We start from the raw sequence: 13835 nt of genomic DNA, 5'->3' as shown, positions 1-13835 counted from the left end.
TTTCATTTCAGTATAAAATCAAAAGTATTCAGGATTTGGTGAGTTTGAAAGGCTCAGATCGTCGCAATTTACTGCACTTCCTAGAAGATAAGAAGTATGAAGAAGTTATGGCTGTCCTTGGCAGCTTTCCATATGTCACGATGGATATAAAACCACAGGGTGAGCGGGAGGTCCTTTTGTTCTGTATATGTCGCTCTTCTGACATTTTGATAGTCTATTGGCAGTAGGCTTTTAGAAGATGCTGAAACACAACTCACTGTTATTTATGTGGCCTGGAAATTACATACTTTTTTGAGTGGCAGGTTCTTGTACATGAGATTTATAGTCTGAGGAGGTAAAGTACACTGAAACATTTCCCAGATTCCCAAACCAGCCGTAGTTTCTCCTAAAGGAGCTTATCAGATATTTTGTCTGTTGTTTTAATATTTCATGAGCAATGTGGAATTCTGGTTGAAATACCACTTTTATTGGCTATCTTTAAAAGTTCTGCTTATTCCAGAATTTATGCTCAGCTTACTCCAGCATGGAGAGACCTTTGTGAGATTTTGATTTGGAGACCCTAAAGACTAAATATTCATGGGTTCCTTTGTGATAATCCTTGTATAATTTTTATATCTGGCAGAATTTGTCTGTGCTATGCTTAGCTACCTTTTGTGTGCACTGTTTCCATGAATGTGTAATGCTCTCCCCCTCTGAAGATATTAGGTATATTGTTAAGCAGTTCCTGTTAGGCAGCCTTGCAGTGGAAAGTGAATTGATTCTGCCTTCTCCTTTCCTTTGTAGATCGGTGCTAGTAAATGTGTGATATTTGAAAGGTTGTTCCAATTCTTGTTTCTAGTTTATGTTGTTGCTGTGATAGCATTGATCAAATTCAGAATGTGATATGCTTTGCTTGAGTAGCCTGATTTGTATTTTGGCTTATGCATAGTCCTGTAAGAAGCAAATGTTAATGGAAATACCTGTTAAGAAAGCAAATGTCTCCAAATCTTGGTGTTTCTAAATGTTGTTTATAGGTGTTTTTAAAAGCAAATAAACAAAAGACTTTATCTTACTGTAGCACAGGATTGTATACAGTCCTGTTAATCTACTTAAAATTGAGTCTTGGAGTACTTCCCATATTTTGGCAAACAATCCTTTTCTGCCCATAGTCTTCATTTGTCACACAGCTGCACTCTGGTGTGGTATGAAGGATTAAACAATGCATATGCATTTCTGTTTAGCTCAGTATTGTCGTTATATAAATATATATGTAAGACTAGTGCGTAGTAAAACTGCTTTCTCAGGAAGGGGTTGGGAGGGAATAAAAAAATGTCTACACTGGGATATAACTATTCCCTTTCAACCTGCAATTCTTCAGCTTATAGGTCGGAAATATAAACTCCTCAATGGCTGTCCTGCAGGGTTTATGTTTGATATTTTACTTAAACTAATCATTGCTGCTCTTTTATTTTCCTTTGCCTTCTCCTTAAAAAAAGAATTAAATGCATGATTGTTAATGTGGCATTGAAATTGAGTTGTTAATCTTATGAAAGTCAGGAAAATGAAAATTACGATTCCCAGAACAAATATAATGGGGTCCCTTTGGTCATGTGCAGTATTTCATGTTTCTGAAGTTTTATGCTTTAATATATAATGCACAATATTACAGGGTTACGGTTCCCACCGCAGCTATAACTTCAAATTTTCTAACTTTCTTGCAATTAAAATTTCAAACTCAATGTTGCAGTTTTATATTTTTTTACCAGCCCTCCTCCTGACAGTATATTTGAGGTTGTAAGAGACTTATTAAGAGACTTACTGTTGTAAGAGACTTATTAAATAATATTTTGAAATTTTCTATTGTTAAAAATTCTGGAATTTGTATGCTTATATTTAGAAGTGGCAGAAACAATGTTTAATGGAAAAAAAAGGTTTTAAAGAAGTCTAATAGATGTGTTGCTTTTCTTTTTATACTAGTTTTGGATGATGAAGACAGCAACAATATTACAGTAGGTTCTCTTGTCACTGTTCTGGTCACACTAACACGACAGACCATGGCAGTAAGTATTAAAAATATTTGTTCTTTCAGCGTCACTGCAGATATATACTAGTAAACAGGCATTTCTGCTTTTCAAGCTAACGTAGTGTTTTATAAATATAACTGTAAAGTTAAGATTTGAAATTGAGAACTTGTGCTCTTAATCCTTCGTTATGTTTTTGTTTCTGAGTGAAAAAGTTTTCCTGGAATAAAACCAGAATTCAGTCTGACCCATTGCTGTTGTCTAGGGAATGGTAAAAGAATATGGCAAGTGATACTGCTCTGAGGTTTGTAAATAACAGGAAAAGAGACATTCAGAGACTTGGTTCTTGAACTAAAATATTCACTCAAGTCCTTAGGACAGGGTTTGATTTCACTTTATGTGTGCTCATAGTGTTTCAAATCTCCTGGGTGTTTTAGACACTTTTGTGAAAGAAATTCAGTCCAGCAGAATGCAGAATACGCATAACTTAATAGAGAGGAAGTACACCAGTGCTACATGAAGAAAGTGGACTGCTGAATAAGTAACAGTGTGACATAATCAAAATTATACTACACCCTAGTAGTTAAGCTTCTGACTTGTGCTTATTTTTGAGCTTAAAACGCAGTACTTTCTTTGAACAAGATGCCTTAATGCACAGGAACTAAACAATCTCTGACGTAACAAAGACTACTGTGTCAGTTTTTTGCAACTGTACTCATTACATAATTGTTTAAGTAAACAGAAAGTCTGAGTTATGCCTCTAAGGTAAGGCACACAGTCCATGAGTACTACAGTTGAAGATCACACTTGCCACTGAAGCCAGTTCAGCCGACAGTCTCTGTATAAAAGTACTGTGTGCTCATGCTGTGGTAGCTGAGGGTACAGCAGGTAAAATGTAAAAGCATTGTATCACTACGCTGGAATGAAAAAATGAAAGAAACTGAAAATTATGAGAATACTGGACTGTACTTAAAAAATGAAGATGTCCAACAGCATATAGAAAACTCATTTAAAATGTTTCCTATGTGACCTCCACTAGGCAGTGTGGCATTGAAATACATGACTGCAAAACTAGAGCTAGCCTTTTTTATACAGTGCTTTTTTTTTTCTTTTTTTTTTTTTTTTTTTTTTTTTTTTTTTTTTTTTTTTTTTTTTTGTGGTGGTATCTCCTATTGCCATCTTTATATAAGACTGTTTTGGTTTTGGTGTGTTTTTTTTAATGGCGTATAGTATGCTTTGAAGAGAGAAATGCAAGGAAAAAAGATCCATTTTCATAGAGATGTCCTAGTCTACAGAATACTGACGTTGTGTTGTGTCCTAATGTTTCATATTTCTGGTTTGATTTGTTGTTTTCTGTCCCTCAGTAACAGAGCAGCTGTTGAAGTTTTTAATGCTCTGACAACTGGAGCAGAATTAGCATTTTACTACTGCTTGCTTTTGTGATATAGGACTTCTATGCTTTATAAAACATGTAGATTCTTTTGAACAAGGTGACATGTTGCCACTGAATTTTTTTATAATACTAGTGATGGAAAAATCTGAGACCAAATGTTTGAAATAGTGTTCAATTTTGATCTGTTAGTCCCCTGTTGTGTCTGTCACTGATAAAAGAATTTACCATAATGAGTAAAGCATTCAGACCTGATTAAGGTGATTAAGTTCAAATATGAAATAATAATTTGCTTTTTTGGTACAGAGAGGCATTAGTAGTTTTCACATCTTTCTCTAACCAGGAAGTGTTTGAAAAGGAACAGTCTATATGTGCAGCGGAAGAGCAACCAACAGAAGAAGGGGTAAGTGAAGAGTGAATGTTCCTTTTGCTAATTAAAGAGAACTTTCTCGCAGATCTTGAGTTGCTAATTGTGCACTTCTCAAGCATTTTTTTTCAGAAATGCCTCCTGAAGTGCCTTTTAATTTTGTTTCTCAGTTTAAATTGCTTAAACTACAGTTGAATGCCAGAAATTTTACGAACAGAATAAATATTTTAAATACTGCTTTTCTACAGCAAGGAGATGTCAACAAAGTTAAGAGCAAAGGATGGCAGCAAAAGAATAAAGGCACCAAGAAAGCTTCGAAATCAAAGAAAAAGAAGCCATTGAAAAAGAAACCTGTGCCACCTTCATTGCAACCAGCGAAACAGCAGAAGCAAAAACAAGCTAATGGGGTAGCTCATAGATTCAATGATATTTTATAATTTTATTAAGTTTATCACTGCAAATCTGAGGCAGGTTTTATATTTGTCTCTTACGTTTCAGTTTGTGCTTTTGTGAAGTGTATCTTCTAAAATAGCATTTGTTTTCTTTACATTTAAAAATTACTAGTAAAGTAATCAGGGAACCACCAAGGTAATGTTTTCAATGGCCTGCTGGAAGTTGTTCTCAATTATTTCAGAAATCTGGCTTCATAGTCCCTTCTTATTATTAGTTCTTGTTATGCAGCCTTCTGGGAGGTGAATTGTACTGTAACTTCTACTTTTCCCTTAAAAGAAAAAACTGAAATTAAACTTTTTTTGATAAATTAAGTAGCTTTAGTACCTTTATGCTTCCACTGTATGGTGTTTTCTCTACCTCGTGGGCTGTGTTGTAGGTACTCTCTTAAGTTCTCTTTGATTTTCTTGAGGCTTCTTGAAATGCAGTCCCAGAGTCATAGAATGGCTTGAGTTGGAAGGGACCTTGAAGATCGTCTAGTTCCAACCCTTCTGACATGGGCAGGCATGCAACCCACTAGACCAGTTTGCCCAGGGCCCCATCCAAACTGGCCTTGAACACTTCCAGGGATGGGGCAGACAATCCAGGAATCAAATACTGCTTTTTCCTGTTCCTGTTGTGGGTGCCATAAGGAGAAGGAGAATTGCTTCCTTCCTCCTTTTAGCACATGATCTGAAAAGGATTAACGTTTGTTGTAGACAAACTTTGTGATACAAGAACAGTGCAGATCCTGTGGCCCTAGGATAGGTGCTGTGAGTGCTGTGTACTACAGTAATGCAGACAAACTAAGTTAGAGGTGTTGTCTTTTCTTTTTCTTTCCCATTAGGAAGTTGTTGTGAAGGAAGAAGAAGAGGAGGTCTCTGATAAAGGAAGTGATTCTGAAGAAGAAGAAACAAACAGGGACTCTCAAAGTGAAAAAGATGATGGAAGTGACAGAGACTCTGACAGAGAACAAGACGAGAAGCAAAACAAAGATGATGAAGCTGTAAGCCTTACTTTGTCTTGGAGGGTAATGTTGCCTCTGGGGTTGACAGAAGATGCATTTAATTCTCTAGCGTCCCCTCAGGCCAGGCAACACTAGGATGAAGGAGTAATACCAGTTCTCCAGAGGTTTTCAGACCTCATTCTTGTGTAGAGCTTTGTCACTTCAATTTGTTTCAGAGAGAGTACTGAAGGGTCTTTGCAGCCTAGTCAGAAAACTTAAAAATGACATGAGAAAAATGGCTAAACTTGAGGAAAAGATTGTAGTGTTTCTTTTAGCTTAATTTGATTACTAGCTGCTGCAGACTTTGTGAGATAGTCTCTCCCTTGAACTGTGTTCTTGACAGGCAGTGGCTGTTACACGCTGCACAGTTCCAAGCATTCCCTTTATCATATTTAGTGTAGCACAAGTACTTGTCATGTGTACCGTTTTCATGGACCAAAATTTCTGTCTTTTTAATGCAGAAGAAAGCTAGTGCACAGTTATTCTTTAACCTTATCTTTGACAGGAGTGGCAAGAACTACAGCAAAGTATACAGAGAAAGGAACGAGCCCTTCTTGAAACAAAGTCAAAGATAACGCATCCTGTTTACAGTCTTTTTTTTCCCGAGGTCAGTAATGGAAAACATTACAGTTGTAAAATGTGAGAATTAATGATAATACAAATTAATTGTTCTTTTTGTATTTTTGCTGTAAATACTGTGCTTTTAAAAAAGTCTTAATACTTGAAAAAAACCCCATCTTAACTTTATAAAGTCTTAACTTATAAAATCCTATTAAACTCCTTCAGATGCTTTTCTAAAAACTTTTTATTTATCATCTTCCTATCCAGTTCCCAGAGACTTGCAAACTGTGACTGTGGTTTTTTTCCTACTGATCTGCTACATATAGGTAGATTATGTCTGAAAGCTTTTAATCTGATAGGTATGAAATTTATAGTCCTTTTCTTTACCTTTTTTTTTTTTTTTTTGGGGTCATTTTGCTATGGGATGTGAAAGCACAGCTCTAATAAAGAGCGAGTAGTATTCTACCCTTAACTCTATATCTAACTGCAAATACCTGTGACTGGGGTTGGTCCTGACCTCTCCTGTGTTAACAGTAATGACAGGAGAGTTTGGGAGTCAGCAGATTGTTTTGGCTTACTGCTTGACTTAAGTCTCAGTGCAACATCGTGGTGGCAGCACAGTGTGCAGCTGTGGAAGATGGAGTTGGTTGGCAAAGCTATGTCTTTGTACCACAATGTGGTCTGGAAGTGGTGGAAGCCAACTGTGAAACAGTCTTTCATAAAGAGCTCAAAAATACAGGTCCAGGTGTGAATGGGTATAGGAGGAAGGGATGTATTTGAGAGGGGCGGCTCAAGTGTCTCTACAGCAGCCTTTGGTGTTGAAAGTACGTTGTGATGTTGTTACTTACACAAACAACAAACCACTCAGTAACTGTCTGAAAACCCCTTGCAGCAATGAAACCTTGAAAAAGATGAGATTTTTCAAAGCATGGGGTTTGTGTCCTGAGCAGATAACTTAGCTGTTTGGGGGTGACCAGACTGGAACCAGGAGGAAGGAGTATTTGGCCACATTTTCTTTCCAGGACAGTGGTTCAGACATTTCCTTTGTTTCCTTGCAGTCTGACTAGGGAACTAATCTAGGAACTATTCTTTGTGTGCTATCTCCAATAACAGAGGTGGGATGCAAAGCTTATGCTTCCTCTTGTGGTTTGAAGAAGACAACTGAGATGGGGAAGAAGAGTAAAACACAAGAAAAAAGGAAGATAGTGTGTATATTTGCTCTCTCCTCTCAGTGCCCAGAGCTCTTTACACCTTAAAGCTTGTTGCATGTGCAAACATACACCGTTGTCTGCATGCTTGTGATCAGACTGTTCTTGCTGGTTTTACCTAGTGTAATCATTGGAAAGCAAATTGTGGGAAGCAAGACCTTGTTCCTAAGGACCTAGAGAGGGTATACAAATAAAGCAAATACACTGATTTCCTGAAGGCCTTAGCTGAGAGCTGTCTGGCCTTTTGACATCTAGTTTCACAATGGCTGATCTTAATGCTGTATTTTCCTGACGCTGTTGGGTATGCTCTCATCTCTCAGTACAGCTTCCAGAAGTACACCAGCATAACAGAAAAAGGTGTACTGGCATTTTGCTCTTCTGGCTGCCTTAGATCATGTCAAATATGCTGCAGAGTCTTAATACCTCCTTGCTGCGAAGGCAGCTGGCTTTGGTCATCAGTTGAAGTTCAGAGAACGAGTATGTGCAATGCCCAGTGCCTCAGGGGTGTATTTCTCTTTTGATGCACTTGAGGGTTCCTTCTGAGATTTTGCTTATACTTGTACTCTGTACCAAGCTGCATAAGCTTCAGCTGCGTCTACCCAAGCTACAGATGGGTTTTATGATAAAACCTAAATACAGTTCACTGCTAGAAAAATTCTAGGGCTGAACTAAATACTTGAACTTGAAAGATACATGTGTGTTCTCTCACAGCACTGCAGTTGTAAATTTTCAACTTTTCTTTGTGGATTTCATGAAAGTTGAATGCAGCTGTGTGTGGTGCTGTAGCTGCAGTTGGAGCATGTTCAGATAGAGGTGATCTGCAACATCCGAAGAACAAAATCTACTGTACTCTCTGGGGATTTTTTTTGCATCTGTTAGAGTATTGCACGTATTGTGGTCATGGCCAGTTCAGAGATGCAGAGTTAAGAATAAAATGGTGTATTCCAGAACTTGCAGATGTTTGAGTGTAGCTGAGCCTAATATACTTGTCCCCGGGAGAAAGCCTTATTGCTGTTTCATCCAAGTTTTGGGGCAGTTGATTACTCTGCCAGAGATGTGTCTTTAATTTGTGCAGGTTCCTAAATAATTATCTTTTGCTCCTGAACCCATGGATCCAGGAACTGCACAGATTGTAGTTTTGACATTTTTAGGTAGAAACTGGCCTTGATGTTCCAATTTCATGAACATACTGGTTCCCTGGCATGCCAAACCTTGCACCCATCTGTTAAAGGGCATTTTGCCCACTTGCCTGTTAGTTTGCCAGATTCTCACAGGCATAGACTTTAAATTCCACCCAATAAGAGGGGGGAAAATGCCACTCCTACACAGTTGTCCTTTCTGTAAAAAAGCGATGGCACTTTGGGGTCAATAGCTTTGCTTCCAAGTGGTTTGCTAGATAGATTCCTTGATCATTAGATCAATGAATGTCATTTGACCTGGTATTTCTTCCCCCCTTGGTTGTTATTTTTTACCAGTTTTTGTGAAAATCCACTTGGCAGTTTTGATCTTTGTTCTTAAAAAAAATAAAGATTACTTACCATTGGGAGTGATGGAAACATACACAATGTATAGCCAGTCAGCCCAGTGTTTTGGTAACATCAAAAATAATATATTGATACAACTGCAGATGCTTTTTTTCTCTGGTGAACGTCTTTATAGGCCCAAAATGCTGAGTAGCCATTCTGTAATGGACCTAGCTTGTGGCTCTTGTTCGTCTGTACTATTTATACTGTTCATCTTTCTATTCCTAGAGGCCTCTTGGCTAGGAAATAAACACTCCAACTGCATAAGAACCTTCTTTGCTACTGCTGTCAAGGAGATTGACAGTATATTTTCTGTTGAAACTTACAGATAAAATAACTTATACTTTTTAATCACATGGGGTGGTTTTTCCTTAAGAAAGTCACTTGGATTAGTTGTAAGAATTTAGAATGCTACATGTGGTCTTAAATAGTATAGGAATAGGTTTTTGTCCTGTTCACAGTTCCAGTTCCAAAAACAGGAAGGAGTGCTGTTGCTTTACTGTGATGCAGTTGCTTTTGCTTTTATACACTGTCAAATGGTCACTTAACATATTGAGTTAATTTTACCTTTCTGTATTCTGGGACTCAATAGTGCTCATCAGGGTGTTTTGATGGTTGGTGTGACTGTCTTGCTATTGTAAATAGTTGAATATTTCAGTGAGATTGTGATAGTTATTACTAGCATAACATTTAGTCACTTCAAAAGAGAAAAGGAGTTAATTCATCTTTTGTAACTTTTCAATGTACATTATTTAAATTTCAGATCACCAGACATTGTTTTCTGAAATGTTAAAAATATCTTAAACTACTGAACTTCTGATTCTTTCAGTAGAGACAAAAGTTCTTCAAATTCTACATATTAACAGCATTTACTTCCCATCAGTGGAATTTAGATGATCAGTGATGGTGTGGAAGTCCACTGTATCCATTAATTCATTCCTTCTAATGCTGTTAGATTAAAAATTTAACAAAACAACCACTTTTTATGTGACGCTGAAACAACTACCTGATTGGTTTTGGTGTAAATATGTAATAATTGGCCTCCTGGTTTGGAGCTTTGACTGCTCCAAACAGGAGTTCTGACATGCACTCTTTAGGGCTTCAGTCTGTTATAGATGTCACCAGTTACCAAACCATCAGGGGTGGATAAAAATTGTTTTGGAAACATGGATCGACATTTGAATTGTGTAAAAGGAGTGTGTGTTTCCTCCTTTTTTCCCTGAAGGGCAAGATTATGTTGTTATGACTATTACCTATCTACTAAAATACTTCATCATGAAGAAGTCTTCCCCCTCATGCCCCCACTATTCTCACTTCTTTTAAAAAAAAGACTTAAGGAGATGAAGGAATGGAAACTTGCTTTGTAGTACTAAACTAGCTTTTTTACAACAAAAAGGTTTCAGCTTCTACTAAAACAAGGTGGATTTTGCTTAAAATGAGTGCCAGAGGGTTAACCAAAGAGATGTAGTGTTTAAATGAAGAACAGTTAATGCCGAAGAACTGTCTTTCCCATTTGAGAGTCGTTGTGTCTGTGCTGCTGAACTGAACCACAGTTTTAAAAATCTGACTCCAATTGAAGGAAAAACTATTATTTTTTACAGTGTTTCTGTCTTTTATGAAAGACCACACTCATTTAATTTCATTTTATTTAGGAACTCTGTTTTGGTGCTTGCAGTGGCAAAACCTTTGAGACCTCTAGCTATTTTGAAAGCTGTGTGTGATAGGCAGCAGTTGTTGGGTATCCTTTACAAATATAAATCAGTATTGACTGATATTGAGTCACTTCCTCGAAGTGAAATCTCAGTAGGTTCCAATTTCATTTTTCAGCAGATTCCCACTTTTTGGAGCGGGGAGCTGTGGGTAAAGTACACTTGCCTGAAAAAGATTTTACTGGGAAGAGTACTTTATCTGTCTCTAGGTGTTCCTTGCTTTATATGCTGAACTTTTTATCCAGGCTGGATTTCTGTAGAAGGATCTAAGGTAGTAGTATATTGCATCAAGTTGCTCATTAACCCTCAGTGAACACAATTCTTCGGAATGGTTCCATGTCCCACATAGTAGTTTAAGTTAAATATATGGAATGAAGCCTTTGGAGACCAGCAGTCACTTGTGATAATCTGTTTGCCTTTAGTGTACAGTATATACTATATATTTTACTCATGCATATCCAAGAGCTTAAAAAACCCACAGAACACAAACTGCCTCCTTTCTGTCTGTCTTACAAGGATCAGCAATTCCTAATTACCTGTTATAAAGTGCAGGGGCATAATTTTCTATGACTTCAATAATCCTGGTGTTTTTGTTTTCTTTCTTTTTTTTTTTTCCCCTTCTGAAAGGAAAAGCAAGAATGGTGGTGGCTCTATATTGCAGATCGGAAGGAGCAGATGCTAATATGTATGCCATATCACGTTTGTACACTAAAAGATAAAGAAGAGGTAAAGTACTGGGAGAGTTTTCTTTTTGGAGTATTAGAAAAGTCTATTGAAGTGTCTATGGTATGCAAATACATCTAGATTTTAATTATTTTTAATACTTACGTATTAAGATGGAAAACAAATTTTACTCTCCTGATAAAAGTAGGGAAGAGCCTTTTAACTATGAAAATTGTTAATGGAGAAAGAAAAAGTAATTTAAGATGACTTCCAAGTTTCTTTGCAGAGTATGTTTTCCTGATATCAAAAGCTGATGAAACCCAGTATTCATATACAATGACATTCTTAAAGTTATAAAACTTGTTAGAAATATTAAGTGTCCTCTTTCTTTAAAGCAGAGACTATGACAAATTAATTAGCTTTGGCTCCTGTGAACCTTTCTGAGACTGTAACCTTTGGCTGTGTTCTTCTTGATGCTTTTCCGTAAAAGGAAGACTTAATGTAGTTGTTCTTCCAAACTGGATGTTATGTTCAATTTCAAATAACAGTAGAGTTAAGATAATACTTTCAGCAGACTAAATATTTTAACCTGTTTGAGTTTTTGAGACTTAGCATACCAGGGGGTGAAATTCTGTACTCAATGTAATTACTTGGTCTAACTCAGAAAACATGTGACTAATTATTCAGGAATGTTTTGTGCTTGGGTGTTGTGACTCTTTTCTGTGTCTGTTTTATTGCGTAGAGATTTTCAAAGAAATGTCACTACTAAGAAACTAAAACTTTTTAAGAAAAAGATATTACTTGGTAGTAGTATTTATTCATTGGAGTACTCAGGTACTTGTTTTAATGTGTCCTTTGAAAGCAGTAAGAACTTACGGCATAAATTCTATTTTGTAGGTAGAGCTGAAGTTCCCTGCACCAGGCAAGCCTGGAAACTATCAGTACACAGTTTATTTAAGATCGGATTCATATATGGGATTGGACCAGATTAAACCATTGAAGGTGATGTTTGACTGTGTTATGTATTTGTATTACACTGAAAGCTACTTCATATGGTTATTAAAACCCCAGAAGTCCTGTTATCTGTAAGAATTCAACCTGTCCTAATTTTAAAACAAGTGGGAAGGAGGGAGTTACAAGTGGTTTCTGCCTGATGTCAGTAGTTGCTATTTTATGATGGATTAAACAGGACTAAAGTTTGTGACGCTTTCCAGTGCCTATGTATTTTATTCACATTTTTCTAACATTTATTCAATTTCTGCAGTATGGTTGGGTCTGGCTTTGTATACCTTGAGGTTTGCCATGGCATTTCTCTGCCCTTAGTCCTAGATTCATACAGTTAATGAGAAAAATCTGGCATGCTGTATTTCTGGAAGCAGCTCTTGGTTTTGTTTTGGATTTTTGGGGTGAGATGGGATTTGTTTTCTTGTTTGGTTGGTTGGTTTTTTAACTATCCTTTTTGTGTGGTGTGTCATTTGTTTTGGGTGGGTGGGTGGGTTTGCTTGTTTTCCTGAATTGCTGTTTATTGCCTGTAACTTTTTCTTCCCCCTCTTCTCTTTCCTTATCCAATTGCAGCTGGAAGTTCATGAGGCAAAACCAGTGCCAGAAAATCATCCACAATGGGATACAGCAATAGAAGGTGATGAGGACCAGGAAGACAGTGAGGGCTTTGAAGACAGTTTTGAGGAGGAAGAGGAAGAGGAGGAAGACGATGGTTAAACAGTACTATTGATTGACTACAATATCTGCACATACTGCAAACTCTTGGTCTGACTGTGGAACTTGTAAAATAACCAAGAAACACAGTACAGAAGCTTTGAGAAGGCTGAGTTTAAATTTTCTTTACCAATTAAGAGTGCATTATGTAACTTCTCAGTGGAGGTGAAACAAATCTGTTGCCATTGATTCACCTTGGAATATGCTTATGGCTCATTATAGCCTTCAAAGTGCAGGATGGTGCATTTGTTTCAATTGAAAATAAAAGCTTTTTTATTATAAATGTCCAAAAGTGTGGGCTATGTATTGTCTGATCAGTTTGGGGTCCAATTTAAATAAAAGGTACTATTAGCTAGGAGCAAACTTTCACAATTTTTCTGCATTAAGAATTTATTTTAGAAAATTTTTTTGGTATATTTGACATTACAAATCTCTGCTGATTGAAACAACATCTGCTCAACTTTCAAACTTGATTGGTTCTGTGGTATTCATTAACTATTTTGCTGTGATACTGCTCACATCATTCATAGCTTTAAAAATCTGTTTTACTTAATGTCATCATTATAAATTGGCATCATACCCATTGCCACATTCCATATATTCTGGAGGGCTGCTTTTTTTAGGACTGTTGCCTTTTTATGCCCGAGATTATAATGGAAATCATAAACTTTCTTGACTCTGCCATAGGATACTTACTAATGGCTTAAAACATTTTTAAGCCTTTATTTCATCAGGTCAGCAGATGATCTGAGTCTTTTGATAAACAGAATGTCTGAAAGAAGTTTTGGGACCACGTGTTATGTAAGTAAGCGGCTTTTGTGTAATACCTTTATAAAAGGTACATCCTGAAAGCTGAAGTATATTCTGAGTCTACCTGACACCGTCAGAAACGTTCAAAGGGTAAAAATACAACATGCTTAGAGGGCATGTTTTGTATCAATTTTGAATTCCCATGAATAAACTGGACAATTTGATGGCTGTTTGCATTTGTAATAGTGTGCCTCTTTGTCTGAGTTGTTTTTGTTTTTTTTTTTACCTCAGTCTCCTGCAGGATTGTAAACAAGACAGATTGTTTGATTCTGTCCCTACTCCTGTTTAAAAAAAAAAAAAATCAAGTCTAATTAGAGAATAATTTCAGGGAGGAGAGAATCAGGGCTGTTAGTGTATTGTATGACTTGACAAAAGCCATGGATGGATTCTTCCTTTTCTTCCTCTCAATAAAACAAATGAAAATTACTGAAAATGTTGCATTTCTATACTTCA

At 36.8% G+C, this 13835-nt stretch overlaps 1 protein-coding gene across 1 annotated transcript in view; it reads left to right on the top strand.

The window, feature by feature from the left end:
* SEC63 (SEC63 homolog, protein translocation regulator) overlaps positions 1 to 13565 on the top strand; it is a 60284-nt gene extending 46719 nt beyond the window's left edge. Inside the window, exons 13-21 of the mRNA XM_027895416.1 lie at positions 12 to 159; positions 1957 to 2039; positions 3734 to 3793; positions 4006 to 4164; positions 5034 to 5192; positions 5698 to 5799; positions 10821 to 10919; positions 11754 to 11858; positions 12432 to 13565. Of these exons, the coding sequence (XP_027751217.1) occupies positions 12 to 159; positions 1957 to 2039; positions 3734 to 3793; positions 4006 to 4164; positions 5034 to 5192; positions 5698 to 5799; positions 10821 to 10919; positions 11754 to 11858; positions 12432 to 12575 (1059 nt within the window). The 3' untranslated portion in view covers positions 12576 to 13565. The remainder of the gene's footprint in view (positions 1 to 11; positions 160 to 1956; positions 2040 to 3733; positions 3794 to 4005; positions 4165 to 5033; positions 5193 to 5697; positions 5800 to 10820; positions 10920 to 11753; positions 11859 to 12431) is intronic.
* The last annotated feature ends 270 nt before the right edge of the window (positions 13566 to 13835 follow it).

Source organism: Empidonax traillii, unplaced genomic scaffold (assembly GCF_003031625.1).
Source record: "Empidonax traillii isolate 1590-97213 ecotype Southwest subspecies unplaced genomic scaffold, ASM303162v1 scaffold16:size2589160, whole genome shotgun sequence".
NCBI classification, from domain to species: Eukaryota; Metazoa; Chordata; class Aves; order Passeriformes; family Tyrannidae; genus Empidonax; species Empidonax traillii.
This window is presented reverse-complemented; position numbering and strand designations above follow the sequence as displayed.